The 19,390-nt window shown below is 36.7% G+C and overlaps 2 protein-coding genes across 6 annotated transcripts; both read right to left on the reverse strand.

Moving 5' to 3' along the window:
• Positions 1-5,689: 5,689 nt before the first annotated feature.
• Positions 5,690-10,940, reverse strand: LOC145590880 (uncharacterized). 5 transcript variants are annotated; one of them, XM_081647271.1, is made up of 11 exons: positions 10,888-10,940; positions 10,421-10,804; positions 10,251-10,324; positions 9,146-9,625; positions 8,920-9,057; positions 7,385-8,834; positions 7,066-7,255; positions 6,855-6,950; positions 6,598-6,770; positions 6,307-6,496; positions 5,690-6,222 (listed from the first exon to the last, which is right to left on the reverse strand). In XM_081647271.1, exon 6 carries the CDS (start codon positions 8,217-8,219, stop codon positions 7,728-7,730), a length of 492 nt encoding a protein of 163 aa, XP_081503397.1. In that variant the 5' UTR covers positions 8,220-8,834; positions 8,920-9,057; positions 9,146-9,625; positions 10,251-10,324; positions 10,421-10,804; positions 10,888-10,940; the 3' UTR covers positions 5,690-6,222; positions 6,307-6,496; positions 6,598-6,770; positions 6,855-6,950; positions 7,066-7,255; positions 7,385-7,727. The 5 variants fall into 4 exon arrangements, with proteins under 5 accessions (XP_081503397.1, XP_081503398.1, XP_081503400.1 ...); XM_081647272.1 differs by having other exon boundaries at positions 6,598-6,950; positions 9,146-9,598; XM_081647270.1 differs by having other exon boundaries at positions 6,598-6,950.
• Positions 10,941-18,009: 7,069 nt separating this feature from the next.
• On the reverse strand, positions 18,010-18,879 carry LOC145592149 (uncharacterized). Its single transcript, XM_081648607.1, has one exon. It carries the CDS (start codon positions 18,877-18,879, stop codon positions 18,010-18,012), a length of 870 nt encoding a protein of 289 aa, XP_081504733.1.
• Between the last annotated feature and the right edge of the window lie 511 nt (positions 18,880-19,390).

Raw genomic sequence — 19,390 nt, forward strand, 5'->3', positions numbered from 1 at the left:
TTCATATTACATTTTGAAGTCCATAAACACTTCAACTTTGATTTGGTCTGATGAATTGGTTTTTGTAAGATCACACTTCCCATAGGGGTAAGAGGCCAAATGTAGGTATCTAAATGCCTTAATTCCATCATTAATCTAGGCTTAATAAGCTTCTAAGTATATTTTGGGCCTATTGTATTGAGTGGACTTGGTTGATTAATATCATATGCCAAAATTTAAGCTCAAGGAAAAGTTCGAACCAACTCATAACACATTCAAAAGTCCATAAACATTCTCAACTTTGATATGAGTTGATTAATTAGTGAATTAAAATCATTATCGCACTTCGTTTCAGGATTAGGGGACCAAAATCAGATGTCTACACGAAGCATAAAAATCTACCGCATGTTTCTTCATTACTAGATTTCCAGTGTTCAATAATCAGATTACCAATACACCTAGTAGAGATTGTATTGTCTCGATCACGAGAAATTTCAAAACAAATAAATTCTCATGTGACCCTAAAATAGACCCCTTTATGATCTCCTTAACTCGCTTGGCTGTCACAAGCCCCTATCAATCATCGATTATGATCTTATTCGCAATAGGCAATCCAATAAATTCATCTAAATCTTGTGCTATTATGTGTTTAAAAGCCCTATTTCACACATAGGTAGTGCTCTTGTTACCAAATATACAAGATTGCGTTGTACGAATTTGGTGTCAAAAGACTCAGACAATGAACGTTGGTATCAAAGCCATGTTTAAACCTTAGCGTTAAGACCCTTACGTGAACGAACGCTAACTCGAGCATTGATATAGATTGAAGACGCAAATTAAACAAATGAATCGTTTAGACAATGCATGTGATGATGAATTAATGAAAGACAAGTGCTCCGATCCATGAGAAATTAAGCTTTGTTGAAGGGTTAGCCGATGATGTGTTGGGAAAATAAGTTGTATTGTTGAGTGCTATAGGGAGACACTAATGAGGTGTTGTTTCAATTTGGTAAATATCAAGCGACCCAAGCCTAGAGTCTACAATTTTGCTAGAGATCGATGAGAAGTTAATAACTTTCTCTTCGAGGAGAACTCCTGTCTTATAGGATCTACTTACAAGGAATGTAAATAGGATGGAATTCTTTGTAATTATCATGAAGTTTGTGTCGGGACAAGATGCCAGGTGGATAAAAGAATAACGGGGCAAAGACAGTGAGAACAGGGAGGCGAAAATGATAGCGAGAAACCATAATGAATTCTTAGAAACCAACTTTATTTTTTCATTCCTCCCCTCTTTCTTCCCAAAACAGTAATGGAGATTAAAGCAAAGAAAAAAATGAAGGCATTGATATCCTTTCCCAAGTGCACAAAAACAACTCAAGTGTGGTAAATTTGACAATGGAAATTGAGGATGAGAACGAGGTTAGCTGACATGCTTGGCGTGGTATATATCCTATCTACATGTAGTGGTACTGAGTAACCGAGTTAATGTACCATTAACACAACAGCAGTACTAATTGCAGGACAATCCTGTGGCATGTTGTGCTTCTTGTGACAAGACAAGTGTGAGGTAAGATCCAATTATTAACCGTGGTAACTCGGTAAACAAGTCTAGAAATTTGAGTTTTAAAATTTCATTTTCTGTCTTTTTTACTTATCTACCTAAGCTAGAGTACAAGAGGATTGGCCTCTTCAACATTTTAACTCCCTCTCCATAACACCCACCCCAGCTCCGAACAATGGCCGCAAACATAGCAAACGCCATGTTCCAACAAACCCAACCTTCAAACTCTATTCAGCTTATTTTACCGCACCCAGAACAACCATTAATGTACTTTCAAAAAACAGCAAGGGACACCAATGAAATGAACATAAACTTGGTCAAGTACTTTAGGAGAAACTACCAAATGTTGAATGAGATATATCAACCTCTGACCACAGTGAGAGCACACCTTTTACAATCGATGTGCTGCCCAATTGATTACATGCTACTAGAGGATGGCACCCCTGTTCTGGGTCATCTTCCACTTTTGGAGGACTTGTTGGGATGCTATAATGAAGGAGTTGGTGTGATGTTGTTTAGGGTATTAAATGGGTTCTATTCCTCATTCTCTACGAACACTGTACTGCCAGAGTTGGCTGAAATAATTGACATGAAGCCTAGTTTGAACACCGATTTCGTAGTTGGTTATAGTTTCCCTATAAATTGGCGCCACATGTTCATCGGCTCATATACGGATACGCTGCACATGATGAAGGTCGACACTGCAAATACCCACATTAGGGTACAAGTTGAGGGGTGCACAATAAAGCGGAGGCTGAACGATTATATACAAATTCGTAGACGCTATCACTGGGTTAGTTACAGGGGAGAACACAAGGGAGAAGATAGGGGCTACGGTGTAGTCGAGTATGGATCAGTGGTTCTCTGTAGGAACGCCTGAGGCTGCACAAGGCCCTCCTTTGTCGATCAGTTTGCAACACTACATCACAAATTTAACCCCCTTTTACTAACATATTAGAGGGTCGTATTAGCTACAAATTTGTGAAGAGTTGGATTATTCGTAATCTCCCTGGTGAATATGAAGTCGAGAATTTTGGACCGAAAGGAGATGGGATGCCAGGAGGAGTTCTGATGTTTAGGAAGCCAAAACTGCTAAGGCCTGACTTCTCATACAGATCGATTGTGGTAAATGGCATGGTCATAGATGCTGAGTTCCAGGTAATCTATCTTTTACATTCAAGTGTATGGTGTCGAGTCGAGATTGTGACTGTGGTGTTATTAAGTTAAATTTAAGTCCATTTTTTCAAAAAAAATCTTTAGGCAACCCCACCTCCACAATGCAGCAACTCAATTGGGTTCTTGCATTTCGAGGAGCTCAACAATGAATGTAGTTCGGATGAGGAGGCTGACCCAAATAGCCACTAATTCAACTCTAAGCTGGCTTTCGATGGGTCGAACCACCACTGGGGGGTTCGAAAAAGACTTTTGAGGATGGGCAAACTACAATGGAGTGATCAAGCTGGGAGCTGTAGTATTTGCATTTTACGTTGTTTGTTGTGTTGTACTTTTAATTAGTAGATTCAAAGATAAACTATTGGCCTTTTTATCTAAGTTTTACTACGTTGTGGATTGTAGTAAATTATGATTATGTAAGTTACTGTATTGGGTAATGTCTTCAAATGTTGCCTAATTGCTTATATAAACTCCATGTATTCTACAAGTATAGTGATAAAACTTTATCACTATACTTGTATAGTATAGTGATAAAACAAGTATTGTGATAAAACTACAACTCATTAAGAAATGGAACATGGAATAGGGAACCTTAAAAATAAAACTTTGAATACATTGTGAACTCATAAACATGTGCCACTAATTCACATTACCTTAATAACTGTGTGTAGACACCCATTTGTGTCTCCCCAAAAACCAAACCCGGTGATGAATACCTTTCATGTCATTTGATTATCGAACGAATTGAAAGTGTGAAAAGTCTAGTGATGAGGATTTTTTATTAAAATATCTCTTCTTTCTGTTTTTGAAAATATTTCTTTTCTCACCCTATTTTATGAAAACGTCCTGTCCAATTTAGTTTGGTCCATGATAAGGGTCCAATAATAGTGTAGTTGGATGGGGCTTGAAAAGACCTTTTGAAAGATATATTATAAACCCAATTCCGATGAATAATGAGGAAGTTATGGCCAAAATACTAAACCGGGCCCAAACCGGATTTTACCTACGACCCAATGATCATGTGGAGGGTCCAAAGGTTTAATCCCATTCCTAAACTAATTAGGATTTAATTAGAATCTTCTATGAGTTTCTAAAAGATCTTAATTATCCTTTTTGAAAAGATAAGATCATAGAGTTTGAAATTGAATAAAACTTTCCTTTTTTAAGTCCTAATTCTATTCGAATTTAATGATGTTCAAAGACAGTCAGATATTGTTTTCGTGCCTCATAATATTTATCCAAATATTATATGGTTGGATAGATCTTGAAATTAGATTTCCAATGATATATTATAATATTAATTCCTGAGCTATAACGAAAAAGATATGAATGGAATACGAAACTCTATCCAAAACTGACACCGTTCCACTATTTCGGCCATATATTTTTATCTACAAAATATTTTAATCTTATTCAAATTGGGTTGTAAAGTAGACTTCAAGAGCTTTCCAACGACATATTATATGACATATTTGGACTTTTGGATCAAAAGATACGATAAAAACAAAATCCGCAAAAACTGTCTTGCAGCGCCGGACGACAGGCTTGTTGCGCGACGCTGCACTCTGTCACGCGGCGACAGAGGTTATTGCGGCGACAGCGTCGTGTTTTATTCCTTTTCGAATTCCGATTCCTTTTTTATCATATCCGGACTGTTTTCATTATAAATAGCGTCCTTAAACCTCCTTTTTTTAATCATAAAAAAAAAACCAACTCTCATTAAGAATTTCTTGATACTCTCTCTCTCTTTCTAAACCAACTTTTCACAAACAAAATTCCTCATTCATTTGCACTAGACACACCTAGCCCAATTCGAAGTTGCATTCGCCCTAAACGTGAAAGGTTATAATTTCTGAGGGTTTGGTCCCAAATCTCTATTTCCATTATTTAATTTAATTGTTTGATTTTATACTTTTCCTTGAAGTTACTAAGGCGTGTATTTTGTTATTAGAAAGAGATACGAGGCATCCAAGTAAGTGCTTTAATTGTTTAATTGATCTTTTGATATAGAAATCATGTTGAGATTGTTATTTTGGTTCCCAGTATCATGTTAGGATGTTTTCCTTAGTATGATATTTAGGGTGATTTGCTTATATCAATCATGATTTCTAGGATGCTTCCTATTTTCTTTCTTAATATCATGTTAGTATCATGTTAGGGTTAAAGCTTTGATTTTTATTATTTAGTGACATGCTAGGGTTTGTTATTAATTTTGTTAGTATCATGCCTAGGATCTTGCTAATAATATTATGCTTTAACATGATTATTTTTATAATTGTAATGATTATTGTTATAATTATTGTTATTATGATTATCGTTATTATTATTGTTGCTTGATATATTATTATTGTTATTGCTTGATCACGCCTTTTATGCATGTTTAAAGGGAATTTTTACTTGTAATCACGCTTAATAAGATAATTAATAATCTTGTTTAGGGCTAATATGATTATAATTCAAGTGATCGCCAATAATAGTTTTGTTTGTGCATTAATATTCAACCAACATAGATTAAACATGTTTAGGGTTAACTCAATGATTGCATGTTAGTCAGAAAGCGCACATGAATACGAGAAGAATAAAGTAGAGGCCTATTATTAGGGCAGGTTCTTTCTCTTTTAGATTGGATTTGTACCTTCATCCCCGAACACCAGTCACCTATTGGAGTCGACGATCTCATGGATCGTTAAGGGGTGTAACCTTCACCCTGTGAACGATTTACAAGTTCCTAAAACTTGTTGGCGACTCTTTTGCTCTAGCTTCCTTCCCTTTGGACGCCACCATGCTTAAGTGTATGATCATAGTGGGGCTCAAGTGTGGGATGGCTTGAAATATTCCCTAAACTGTGCTACTGAGAAATTTTTTGGTAGCAATTTGTACTACTATGAACAGAAAGGACTTTAAATGTGACGCTGAAGAAATATAGTAACAAAATTATTCTACACAGACACAATGGTACAATTCATGTGGAAATAGCCTAGTACTAGATTTTAGATTTGAAATTGTACTATTATGACTAGATGAATATATTTTGGTACACACATGATGATACTACTTATGCACCATATGTGGATATACCCTAGTAGTAGTTAGAATTTTGTCTCAGTTAACCACATGATACTACTAGTGCACCACCAAAAGGTCACCAAATCACAAGTTTAGTACACACCACAAACAACTAACTTTGTTACCCTAGTACATACCATAATTTGCACAACTTCAGGCCACCTAGCACAGAGTTAGGCCAGGCACAAACAAAATATCATCACAGCCATAAAATCCAAATCCAGCAATTGTTTATCTAAGTTAACCAAATATTCACAAAAAAAAGGGCCACATAAACAAGCCACCACTCTCCAACAACCATATCCTTCCTTCCCTCATCACTGATGTCTGGTAGAGGTCCTTGCACTTGGGAGCAAAGATTCCAGTGAATCCCTGAGCTCATTCACGTCACATTGTATGTCATCCAGCAACAAATTATTTCGTGCATTAGGAATCTTCCCCTACAAGGTGATAAATCCGGTTAAAATAAATTTGAAATGGGTACATGCTTTTCACAAACATACTAACACGTCACTGCCACTTACCACAATGAACCTCTTGGTGAATCGGCTTGTGAAAAATTTGATACATGCTAGCATGAGGACACCACCGTATGAGCTGCAAATAACACACATGACCCGAAATTAAAAATTAAACATAGACAGGTACACACTTATCGCCGGGATCTATGCACTTTGGGTCACTCATCTGAAAGAGTACATCAACATCGTTCACCTGTGTGCCAAGCCAAATAAGCATTTGTTTAAATACAATCAATTATAAAAAAAAACCAATCAATTGGTACAACTTTAGAACAATTAATAAAAGTTTTATACCAGCAGATCAATTGTGTCAACATGTTTGTTGAATGGGTCCTGGTACAAGGAATCAATCATCCAGAGCTTTCGACCCTTCATATCCATAGCCAAGCACCACCAGTGGGAGTTCTCGGGGCAATCCTTGGGAACTTCAAGAACAGGTATGAACACCTGCTTCATTGCCAAGCACCCTAAAAAGTGTGCATACAGTAACAATTACGTTGCAGTCTACAGATAAAACACAAAGTGAACAATTGGGAGAGTAAGTGATTAACCGTTTGGATCTGCAAGAGCTTGTAGCTTAATAAAACTTTGCCATACTTTCTAGCAATATGTTCCAGTGTGCCTTCTTCTTTCAACAGAATTCGATCCTACATTAAATACAAAAAACCAACATGTTGTTCATATTCCTACCATTCCATTCCATGTACTATTAAAAAGGTACACACGCAACACAATGAATCCACACTACATTGGAGTACTTACAGCGAAGCTTGGGTCAAGCAAATTATGCTTGCTCCTATTGACAAAATCTTTGACTGCCCATTGCTTTGGGGAGAGCACACTTGCCATCCTCACATAATCAGAGGACACCCTAGACTTTGGTTGCACTACACCATAGCAATCCCTCTGATGGGCCAGCATATTGTCACATTTGATCAAAGCGTTGCCAAGGCTATCAAACCAACAATACACCAGTTACACATACTTAACTTCGATCCTCAACAATTAACACTATTTGAAAGAACAAAAACAAATAAATAAAAAATAATAAAATTTAAGTAGGGAGAAAATGGAAAATTACGCAAGTGGGTCATTCAACTACTTCCAACGGCATACCGACCTCAGCAGGCATGCCTCCAACGTTGTATGCCTTCGATTATTTGACACGTTTGTGAACATTGCTGACAAGGCTTTATCGGTAGGTTTTACAATCCTCTTCTCTGCAGTACCATCCCCGTTACCAATGAAGTCTTCCTCCCCTTTAGATGAAGAATAACTCTCCAAGCTACTCCCACGATCAAACAACACAGTTGTGCCCCTGGTACCTAGCAATCCCAGCACCACCTCAGCACCAGGCTGTGCATAACGGTTTTCCTCATCTGTTTCAAATTCGCTGCTTGGACAATCACTCAATTCAGCTGCATTCATCTCAACCCCATCATTATTTTCATTGACACTACTTGTTCACCAATTTTCTTAACCATCCCATTCAAGTCCTCATCACCCTCAACTACAAAAGTTGTAGGTTCCACCTCTTTTGGAAGCTTTTTTTCATGCACAATCTCCTTAGGAGCCTTTTTCAGACACAAAACCTCTATCTCAGCCTTGTTAAACCTAGGGTCAACCTCAGAAGGAGCCTTTTTAACAACAGGTTCAACCTCATAAATACCCTTTTCCACCTCAGGTTCACTGTCTTCCATCATAGACAAGTCAACAACCCCACTAAACACATGATCAATCCCACCATTATCAACCCTCATATCTTCACTTTCCTTGACCCCCCTATCAACCTCCAAAGTCTCACTTCGCTTCTCAACAAGCTCAAAACCAGGAACCAAGCCATCCAATTTTGCCAACAATGTTTGCCTACCATCCCCCTCACCCGTTGTCTTAACAATAGGAGCACAACTAGCCATGAAGTTAGTGAATGACTCAAAAACATGAGCTTGTTTTTTTTTATCTTACACAGATACCAACGTAGGAGTCAATGTCTCCATCACGTACAGTTCGGAATGAATAAAACAAATCAATTTATTTGCAAACATTTTGCAGCACACTTAACAAACCAAGAATTAATACCACCTTCAACCAGTGGTACAATTTAACACAACACCCAACAAGCTGTGGTACAATTTACTACAACACTCAACCAGTGGTACCAATTTACAACACAAACAACCAGTAGTACAATTTAATACAATACTCAGCCAGTGGTACAATTTAACAACCCAGTCAACTACCAATAATGTACCTTTTCACAAAACAAACAACCAGTAGTACAATTTCACTACCAATAGTAATATCTAACCACACAACAAACCACTGGTATAATGTAAAAACACACTCAACCAATCCTACAATTAACCAACACACTCAACCAGTTGGGAAATCCAAAATGCAAATAATTTAAAATTTTTCCAAACTAATGTATACCTTCTCCGTAACCGACCTTTTAAATCTGATTTCAATCTATCCTTTCTATCCTCACGCGATGATAATGGATGTGGCTCACCATACGCAATGTTCAAAGACTACAAAACAATATCACATACTAATCAACAGAACAACATTTACAAAGGTGTTAAAACTAGTACTTCCAAAAAAAAGCTTACTCACCAGCAGCCGTCCACCGTCACCACTATCGCATTTGTCATCTTTGACAACCTCATCTATTTTTTCTTGAGACCAAGCTAGCAATCTCGTAGTCAAACCCCATGACATGGGAACGCGATTCAAATGGTCAAGGTAAAAAATCTGTCCAAAATAAAATCAAAACAACCATTACTTCCTACCATATTAATAAACAAAACCAAAATTAGAACAAAATCCATTGACTACCTACCAACACAAACAGAATACATCCACTGGATCCGGCAACATATCCCTTTTCTTGAAACTTTTTTTGGAACTTCCTTGTTGCGGTGCACACCCACTTATATACCCATGTGCACTAGTCATACTCCACCGTTTCATCATACAGAAGCAATGCAGGGGTGAGTGCAACTGCCAAATGGCTAGTATTCGTTGTAGCACATAACAAGTACCCCAAGGCAAGTATAAGAAACTGAATCTTGAATTCAGCCTTATCAACATCAGTAGAAAGAGGCAACACATTCCCCTTACTGTCAGTCCTGATGACTTGCTCAGCAGCTACCGATAACGAGATGTTCTCATCAGCAACCTTTGCATACCTCTGCACTATTCTTCTTGCCTCTGCCTGCTTCGCTTTATTGTCCGCCGGAATCTTTGCTGGAATTTTCTTGGAACCCATTGGAATCCCAAGCACATACTCCACCTAAACAGGGCATAATGGAACAACATACTGATCACCAAAGACAAGGGAATCATCCCCATCCACCCTTGTCAGTAGCTAGTAGGAAAATTTACGAGACAAGTAATTGAGTAGAATCTTTAACAATCCCCTAAATCCCATTTCTGTTACCACCTTCTTCCTAGAGTCATCAAACTTGTGCACTAAACTACAAAAGGCCTTCACACCATTCAAATATGGGGCCTAAACCAATAAGTAAAAATCAACTAATTTGTTAAGTCAACCAATCAAATTATTTCAACCACAACATTGCTTCATTTCATAATTCAATCATTCATCACTAATTTCTTTAACAATTAACTCAATTAAACTAGCACAATTCACTACAATATGAACTCTATGTCACACTAATTACTCCCTCCACATTCACACACCAGTGCACCATGAATTCAGTTCAAAAGCAAGCCAACACTCCCAACAAGCCAACTACAAACATCAGACCAACACTTTAAACATCAATGCGACACATTAATCCCTACAACCACAGCAAACCAGAACACCGACATAAATTCCAACAATCATACCAAACTAGAACACATAATACCTTAAAGAATCACTCAGCTGACCCTAATCAGGTACCCATTACAACACTACATAAAACAAAGCAGCAAATTACCTTTTGCATAGTTCTTGACGGTGTCTTCACCACAGCCCGCTTAGCTCTCACCTTATCACCCTTTGTCTTCTCAACTTGGACAAACAAATTTCAATACAAATCATTACACACATTCATTTTCATTTGTTAACTAATTACAAACAAAATTCATGCAAGTTCAAAACCCATACCTTCAACTTTGCCTTTTCACCTTCCGATTTCACAACAGGAGCTCCTTTTCGCTTTCCATTTTTAAATCTTTGAGCCAACAAATTGATAAGAAGTTTATCCAGGTCACTCTGTTCCACTTGTGGTTCTTCACTCTGGTCTTCAGACTCTGCCTAATCCTCTACATCTTCATTGTCTTCGTCCTCCTCATCATCGTCCGTATCAGATTGTCTAGTTGACTGAAAATCTGGATCTGAAACATCTTCATCATCACCACTACACTCAGTAGTATCATCCAATGACTCTTCCTCAAAAACAAGGACGGATTTTAATATCCGTTTCCCCCTTGTAAGAGCTTTCCTTTGAGCCCCATCCAAAGCCCCATTATTTACTCCTTTTGAAGTCCCCTGCAACAATGTACATCTTCTCTTTATTTTCTTAAAAACAAATCATGCCAAGCAAAACAAGCATTTTTCAGCAAATTACTCACTAAAACCCTCTTAGGGGGCACCAAGACAGATTCCTTCTTGTTAGTATTCATCAATCTCCTGCAAAATTCACCCACCTTTTCTCAATTTTCAACAAAACGGCACCACATTTCACAAACCATCCAACAAAATCTCAAACTGAAATACATTTAATACCAACAGACCCAATTACAACAATATATTCATTGGAGTACCAATTACATCTACCCAAATTCCAGAATTATTACAAACTCCCCTAATTCCAGAAACCCTAATTATCTATCTTGCCTAACACCAAAATTATTCGACCTATACAATAGAGCAGAGCTGAATTATAATTGAGGTTTTCTTTGTTCAATTTATACCTAGAAAATAGTCAAAACCATAGTCCGCAAATCAAAATTCCGAGGATCAACACAGCAACCACACTTATTTTACCAATTTGTAACCAAAATAACAACAAGCAAAGAATTCACAGTAAAATTAAAGATTATAATAACCACACTCGACTTCAAACCCTAACAACAAAAAACCCTAAATTAAAAACGTTTTAGATCAACTAACAACAACTCCTCACAATCAACTCACACACTATCATACAACCCTAAACTAACAACAATTCGCAATATTTTGCTACAAAATTAAAATCACGTACCTTCAAGAACACGAATTTGTCAAATTCACAATTTCCAACTAACTCCAACTGCTTTCCTTTCCCTGAACCAGATGCTCACCACCGTGCTTCAACAGCAAACCACACAGATCAAAGTTCAAAACAAGGAGATGAAGGAGAAGAACAGAGAGATTTCTAGAAGAAAGAAAAGCGGAAGATAAAGAAGACGAGGATGAGAGAGAATATGACAAGCCAAATAATATTATACAAAAAGCCCCCAAAATAGGGCCCATTACAATTCAAAATATAACGGGGTGAACCAAAAGGCATTCCAACTAAGCATCCCTGAAATTACCATTGCGCCCTCCTATTTGTTTCCAAAACAAATAGACCCTATGCGCTCAGGATTACTGCCTCCTTGATAATGAGCATTAGGGCTTTCGAAACCTAAAGGTGGATATTGTGATCATGCTCTCGTCATATGATGCAACACCATGGTGGCGCGCCAAGGAAGCTAGCATTAAAGCTGAAGAAATCAAGGTTGATACTTGGCGGAGTTTTGGTTATCATCTTCTAAGTTAAATCATTCAGCAAATTGATACTTTTGTATAAATCTATTAAACATTTAAACCACAAAATGTATATGTACATCAAGTCAATTCATCTCCACTATAGTAAGATAGTCATCAAATGAAATCTTTTTAACTTCAACATTAAGCTTAAAAAAGTATATATCAAGATTTAGAGAAATGAATGCTACGGAAGAATTGAATTAAATTTCATTTCTTAAACACTTCAAGCATTCAATATAAATTTTGGTATTTTCAAACGATAAAAGCATACAATTCCAAATCTAAAAGTCGAGTAATATGTATGTACTCGGGCAATACCAAGCTCTTGTTGGATTTTAGTTGTTCAGGCTTTTTCTATAAGAAGTCCTTCTCATCTTTTGGTATGTAATTATGTAAGGAGGAGCCTTCTCCTGAAATCAATTACAGAACAACAATTAATTTAGATCTTTCCAATCACTTACAAGGTCAAACTGGCCAAGAATGAGTAAAATCACTTCTTAAAGCACAAAGATAATCAAAACAGGCTAAAATTCATCTTAAAGCTAGTTTTAAATTATTCCATCACTAGTTTTAAATTATTCTATCACTAGTTTTATTGCCAGTGCATACAAAAGACCTCCATAGGTAGTACAAAGGTTATCAAATGAAGTGCATGGTTACAAGCACCAAACATATGATTAAAAATAATATAATAAAAAATGCTTCCTCTGTTTCATATTAAATGCACCATTTTCCATTTTTGCGTCGGTTGTTTCATAATAATTACAACACTACTATTTTTGGCAAGGATCCACCATTATTTTATAATTTCTCTTTCCCACTGACCCATTATCACAAATATTTTACTATTTCACTTTTGTATCAAAAACTTATTTTCAGTTCAGTTTAATTCAGTTCAGTAAATCCGAACAGGCCCTTATACTACTTTTTTTTTAGAGGAAGAAATAATATCATTAATAGCCATATGACATCTACAATAAAAAAGATTTGTAAACCACAAATATAGAGAAATTAACATAACTTTTCGATCAAAATCATAACTAATTTAATTTGCATATTTGGCATAACTCACACACCACCACTTCAATCTTGACGAGAGCAATGATTTTCGATCTCTTTGCATCTTTCCAAGTAGAGACCTTCGTAATCTACGCTGATTTTTTTATCGTAGAGTTGATCACAAACCCTAAACCCATATGATTCCAAATCATCTTCCCAATTATTATCAGAACCCTAAAAACAAAATTCTCATCCGTAGATGAGAATCACAATCCCAAAAAATTGGGAAAAACCTTTTAAAAAAAAAATTAGGACAGACTCTCACAAATGTAGGAACAAAACAGAGCAAAACAAAACAAAAGCAAACCAAGCAAAAACTTAACAAAATTAAAGAAAAAGGGTTGGAAATAGTCTTATTTTCGAAGAAATTTGACTATATCCGGCCTAATCGACCAAGAAAACTAAAACTCTAGAGGAGGGAGGAGGGAGGAGAGAGAATAGAGAAAAGGAGGCGCTTTTTTGTTTCTTTAAGAATTAGTTTCACTTATACTACTTTTTTTTTATCATTTCTGTCTCCTACCAACAATACTTTATAGTTCCAATGGAAATTCCATCCCAAAATCATCTTTTGGGCTCCATCTTAAAAAATTTCTTAAATTTTGTGAACACCCTTGTGTTGCATTTAATATGAAGCAGAGGGAGTAAATAAATACTCCCTCCTTTTTTTTTTTAAATATATATATATATATATAGGCTATAGATGAGATTGTGTGGAGTTTTAGGAGGTTTATTAATAAAAAGACATTTTGTGAAAAACTACCTTATAAAACACTTTTTTTTGCGAGAAACTACCTAATAAAAAAATGTTGTAAGAAATTACCTTATAAAAGGGTAAATGTTGTAAGAAACTACCCTTGGTCGAAAATTCATCGTTGACTTTTATTTTCCGGCGTTGACCGCATCACGTGCCAATTAAGAAAAAAGGAGGGAAAGGGTAAATTAAAAGTCCTTTGATTGGCTCGTGAAGAGATCAACGCCGGAAAATGAAAGTCAACAGTGACTTTCCGAATAATGGTAGTCTTTTACTACATTTACCCTTTTATAAAGTAGTTTCTTACAACATTTTTTTATTAGGTAGTTTCTAGCAAAATAAGTGCTTTATTAGGTACTCCAACTTGATTACGACTATATTTTGTCCTCGACGGATATAAATAATCAATACGAGTATTTTAAAATGGTTAAAATTTAATGCAATCGTGCGGCTAATTGAGTTGTTAACTAGTTCCTTTATTTATGTTAACCAATGGTGTATGTTTGGAAACGGTTAAGATTTAATGCAATCGTGCGGCTAATTAAGTTGTTAATTATTTCCTCATTTATGTGAACCAACTGTGTGTGTTGCTTTTGACAAATTATATAAAAGTTCTAATGTTTTTGGTATTGTTCTCGTACATAAAATATACAAAAATCTATTTCTTTTTATAAACAAGAATTATGATTTGAGTTTTAGTACAGACAATTATAAGAGTCACTCTTGTTTTTTAATTTGGTGACCCCCACCATTGAATTGTCAAATGTATTAGGGCTTTTACTAGAGTAAACCTTTTCTAAACTTCTTTGATATCCTTGTCATTAATATATATATATATATATGACTAACCTATTTATTAATTAATTTATTTTTATAGTAAGTTTTGTGTGTGGTCAGTCACATGGTGATGTGGCCCAATTTATTTGTAACAGTAAATCATATTTGGTCATATGAGTAGCTTATACACGTACTAAAGTGGTAATACCATCAATAACCAATGGTGTGGCCGTGATATTGCATCTCATAATATTTTATCCCTTATTCAATTAAGAGGAATTACTTATCTACGTAATTATTCTATATATCTTGCATGAATAAATAGTTTGGACGACCCAACTCTTCATGAATGAAATTTATCAAATTCTCCACTTAAATCTCATTCAATCTAGAGGGAGAATATCATACCCCTAGTTTTGTTGGGATTGTTCATCCCAAGTCCACATGGAAGAAATAAGGAAGAAATGACTTTCTTATAACTAAGTGCACACCCTATCATTAGTAAGAGGCTTTTTGGAGCGGTGCTAAAAAAAATCAGCGTAGACTTGGCCCAAAGCGGACAATATCATACTAATGTGAAGTAGAGTGTGCATGCAGCTTAATAAGGTGGGTGATCCTGATTCCTGACCCAACAAGTTTTCTTTTTGTCACTGGCCACAATCAAGTTTTTGAAGATATGTACACCCCTTGGTGAAATATCACATATTTCTACTTCGGCAATACTAGCCCTATTGTGTATGAAATTTCCATAATTTATTTGCTTCAGCTAATTACTTAATTACGGTGTTGTCCCACGTATATAATGTGAACGAACAAAAATGTGATATAGGTTAAAAATTAGATGAAAAACAGTTCTCCCTTGCTCCATTCTCCCAAAGTTTGATAGATAATTCTATTAATACCAAGCATGCTTTGGGCTTGTCCCATTATCAGATCAGATCTTGAAGGTTAAACCATTATCACATTTAAAGAAGGGCTTGTTGATTTGAGGTTATTAATGCTGGAAAGTTTAAAAGAAGGTCCGTCCAAAGATGTTTGAGAATTTTCCAAATTTGAAGTAAAAATGGGCATTCATATGAGGGGATGTAATTAAAGAGTATAAGGTGCATGAATGTGAATTAATCTCTTTCTCTTACAAAAGACTTATTACTTTGATTTTTTACATTATTTATGTGCGTATATAATATTATTCCATTACTTTTACTATTATAGAGTACCTTGGCATGTATATATAAGTACTACCTCCGTTAAATGTTATCTGCAACTTTTGTCATTTCGGATGATCAGGGTTATCTGTAACTTTCCATTTTTTTTCTATTTTTAGTAAACAAAAACGCTTGAAATCACCATTTTACCCTTACTTAAGTTTTTTTTTAATTACTACCCTTATTATCTCCTAAACTAATCTTATTTCACTAACCTAAAACTAATCAGATCTACTCTAACCTAATGATTCCCTCCCTTTATTTTCCCATCTCCCTCCTTCTCTCTTCATTTACTGACATCCCCAACCACCAAAAATTAATTTCTGATGGTTGAGTTTCCCTTTATTTTGTTCAATCTTCTTCAGAAGATGAACCCTAGTTCATCGTTTCCCACCTTCTCTCTCCTCTTTTACCTCCATTCTTCCTCTCTTTCTCTCCAGATCTACTCATCTCACCATTTTCTCAAAAAAAAGAGTCCCCCACGAGTATGCCTAACCTCGATCCTTTGAAAGATGCTTACCTTGCGACAAATGATAAGGGTGAGGAGAATCTCATCAACCACTTCCTCCATTGTTTTAAAACCGGCAACCCTTTTCCTCGTGACTTCTACGAATCTGCTGAGACTGGTGGGTACTGTACTCTGTACACATACAGGGCTTTGGGTCAAGTCCTCAAGAGTATTGATGAGGAGGAACGTTTGAAGAAGGAGGAGGGGAAGTTGAAGAGGGAGGAGGACCCTGTTCCTATGGTGGTTGAATCTGGGTCTGCTGCTCCTGCTCCTGCAAATCTAAGCTCCGCTGCTCCTGCAGATCTGGGCTCTGCTACTCCTGCTCCTGCATATCTAGTGGCTGAATCTGCTTTGGGGGTTGCAGTGGCTCCGAAAAAGGCCAGATATAAGAGGCCTAGGTCACCCCCCAAGGTCAGATCTACGAGGAAGGCTGCGCGTGTTGCTCTACGAAGGATGCGTGGGCTTCCAGACCATGAGTACATCATCCTTTCTTCTGATGAGGATGAGGATATGGAGGAGGCTTCTCCTTCTCCTGCCAAGCAGCCTGAATCTGGATGCTCTTCTGTCCCTGTGGTCAAATGCTATGTGAGGCGGATGAACCGTTCGGTTCAACCCTCTGAGTGACTGCTTTCGTAACGATTCCTAACCCTAATCTCTTTAATTTACATTCATGAGTCCCTCATATGTGTTGCTTGGTTTGATTTGGTTTTATGCATGTGTTGCTTGGTTTGATTTGGTTTTACTGGATTATGTTGTTGGTGGGTGAATTATATGAGTCCTGTTGCCCATATGTTGGTGGATTGTTTTTTTTTATGGATCTGTTGGATGAGCATGCTTGTGGCTTAATTACATACTATGTGTGGCTGGAATCTTGTTCATATTATGTTAAGTGGTTATATTGATGGTGATTTGGTCAGTAATACTCATGAATAATATGGTTATAATGAATGATAATGTTGCCTTAAGCTGGTTGTCTGATTGTAAGAGTGTTTCCTTGATCTCTTTGCCTTGATCTCTCTGTTTGTGTACTAAGAAAGTTGGAACAAGGGATTGTGATTGATGAATGATGAAAGCTTAGGTCAGTTTGGTTTGATTGTTTTATTATGTGGTATATTCAATGTTCTCAATGATCATGTTTTGTAGAGAACACTGTCTATGGGTTGGTGTTGTTGTTATACCAGTGCATCAATGAGTCCCCCCTTCTGCTTTTTGCCTCATGAATGTGTGGAGTCCCCCTTGTCTGTTTGAAATTCCACCCTTAGTGACTTGTATGCTTCAAATGATGAAGGGACTCCATTGAATTTCACTTAACACATTTGAGTTGCTCCAACAATCTCTTGTTTGAGATTGTTGTAGAGGTAACAATGTTGTGAAGTGTAGTATTCAACACAATTGATAACCTTTCTGATGGACATGTATTTTCATAACACTTCAAAAAGTTGTCTTTGTCATTTCATTCACATAGTCATTACAAAAATTGATGCACATAAACAAAAGACTTCACATTTGACTGCCTAACATGTTAGTTCAATCTAAATCACCAAAATACACCTAACCACCTATTCATTAACAGCAACATAAGAGGGAAAAAAAAGTTAAGTGGTTATGTGTGGCAGTTAATGTTGTCAGTGTGCAAAACCTGGTTTGTGGCTTGAGTCCCCTAATCTGCATCCACTTCCATATCTTCTGCTGCATCTTGAGTCCCTTGAGTGGCTGGCCTAAACATTGTGTTTAGATACTCTACACTTCCCAGCACTATATCCCTTTGCACCTCCACCTTGTCTGGCAAAATGCCCAAATTCTCTAGCTTTTTCTTGTTCATATGAGGAATTTTGTACTTGTTACCCCCTTCTGCTTGCAGTATCATGATCATGCATTTTTGCAAAGTGATCCAAATGTACTTGTTGACCTCTGGTTTGAAAGTGTCATAAGACTCAATGACCTTGTCCACTAGCTCATCCAAGTTGCTTGGAAATGATTGGTACTGTAGTGACTGAATTGACCTGAACAATCCTAAGTCTAGCACATTCAAGTCAGGTGACTGAGGTGGCTGAAAGACCAATTGAATGTTGAACCCATTTGTAGTTGTTGCTTCAATGAATTCTTGATCTTTTGGAATCTGGTGTGGTCTTGCATTATCCCATTTAATTATGACATTTTTGCTTAGACTTTGTGGCCATTTTGAGATGATTGATGGTATGACTTTTGTGAGCAACATATCCCTAATGACCTGCATGTTCACATTTTGTATTGCCTTGGTCTCCCATGTTCCAGCAGGCCTGTTTTTGCTTGATTTTTTTGCTTGCTCTTTGACTGTAAAAGGAAAGATCCCATATTTCCCATCATGTAGTAGTTCCCCATTTCTCCCATACAATGGCTTTCCCACTACTGCCATAAACATTGCCTTGAGTTTGAATCTTCTTGACTGTTGAACTCTGTGTGGGTCTTCCTCACTTGGAAGGAGATAAAATCTCCTTTTATCTGGATTGAGATAGAACCATTTCTCATCTATGTGGATGACATGGTCCATATCTTCAAATGTAGGGTCTGAGTCCCCAATTATAGGATTAATGTGTGACAGAATCCATTTAATTCTTGCTACTTTGTGGTCACTTGTGAGAGCTGGCTTGTTGCTGCTTGTATGGGTTCTGAGCCTACCTTTTTTTTTTTAAATTGTAAAGAGTAACATGAGATATCTTCAATGCTGCTGCATAACTCCTCTCTGTCTGCCTAAGGTGCAGAGGCACTGACTGTAGGAATTCATCAGTAAATTCCCTTGGTTTAGGCCCTGTTCTTCCATACTTTTTGGACCTGACATCAATCACATCACCTTGTTCCAACTGTTTTTTGATATCCTTGAAAACCCTTGTGATTGTTGATTTGTGTACATTGAATTTCTGTGACAATTCTTGCATGTAACCTCTTGGTAAGTTGCCATTGTGCATTTTGAGTAAGATTGCATCTACAATCTCCCTCTTCTTGTGCAAATCAAGTTGTTTTCTGCTTGTTGCTGCTTGAATGTTGGCTTGATCTTCTGTTTG

Source organism: Chenopodium album, chromosome 18 (genome assembly GCF_948465745.1).
Source record: "Chenopodium album chromosome 18, dcCheAlbu1.1, whole genome shotgun sequence".
Lineage (NCBI taxonomy): Eukaryota > Viridiplantae > Streptophyta > Magnoliopsida > Caryophyllales > Amaranthaceae > Chenopodium > Chenopodium album.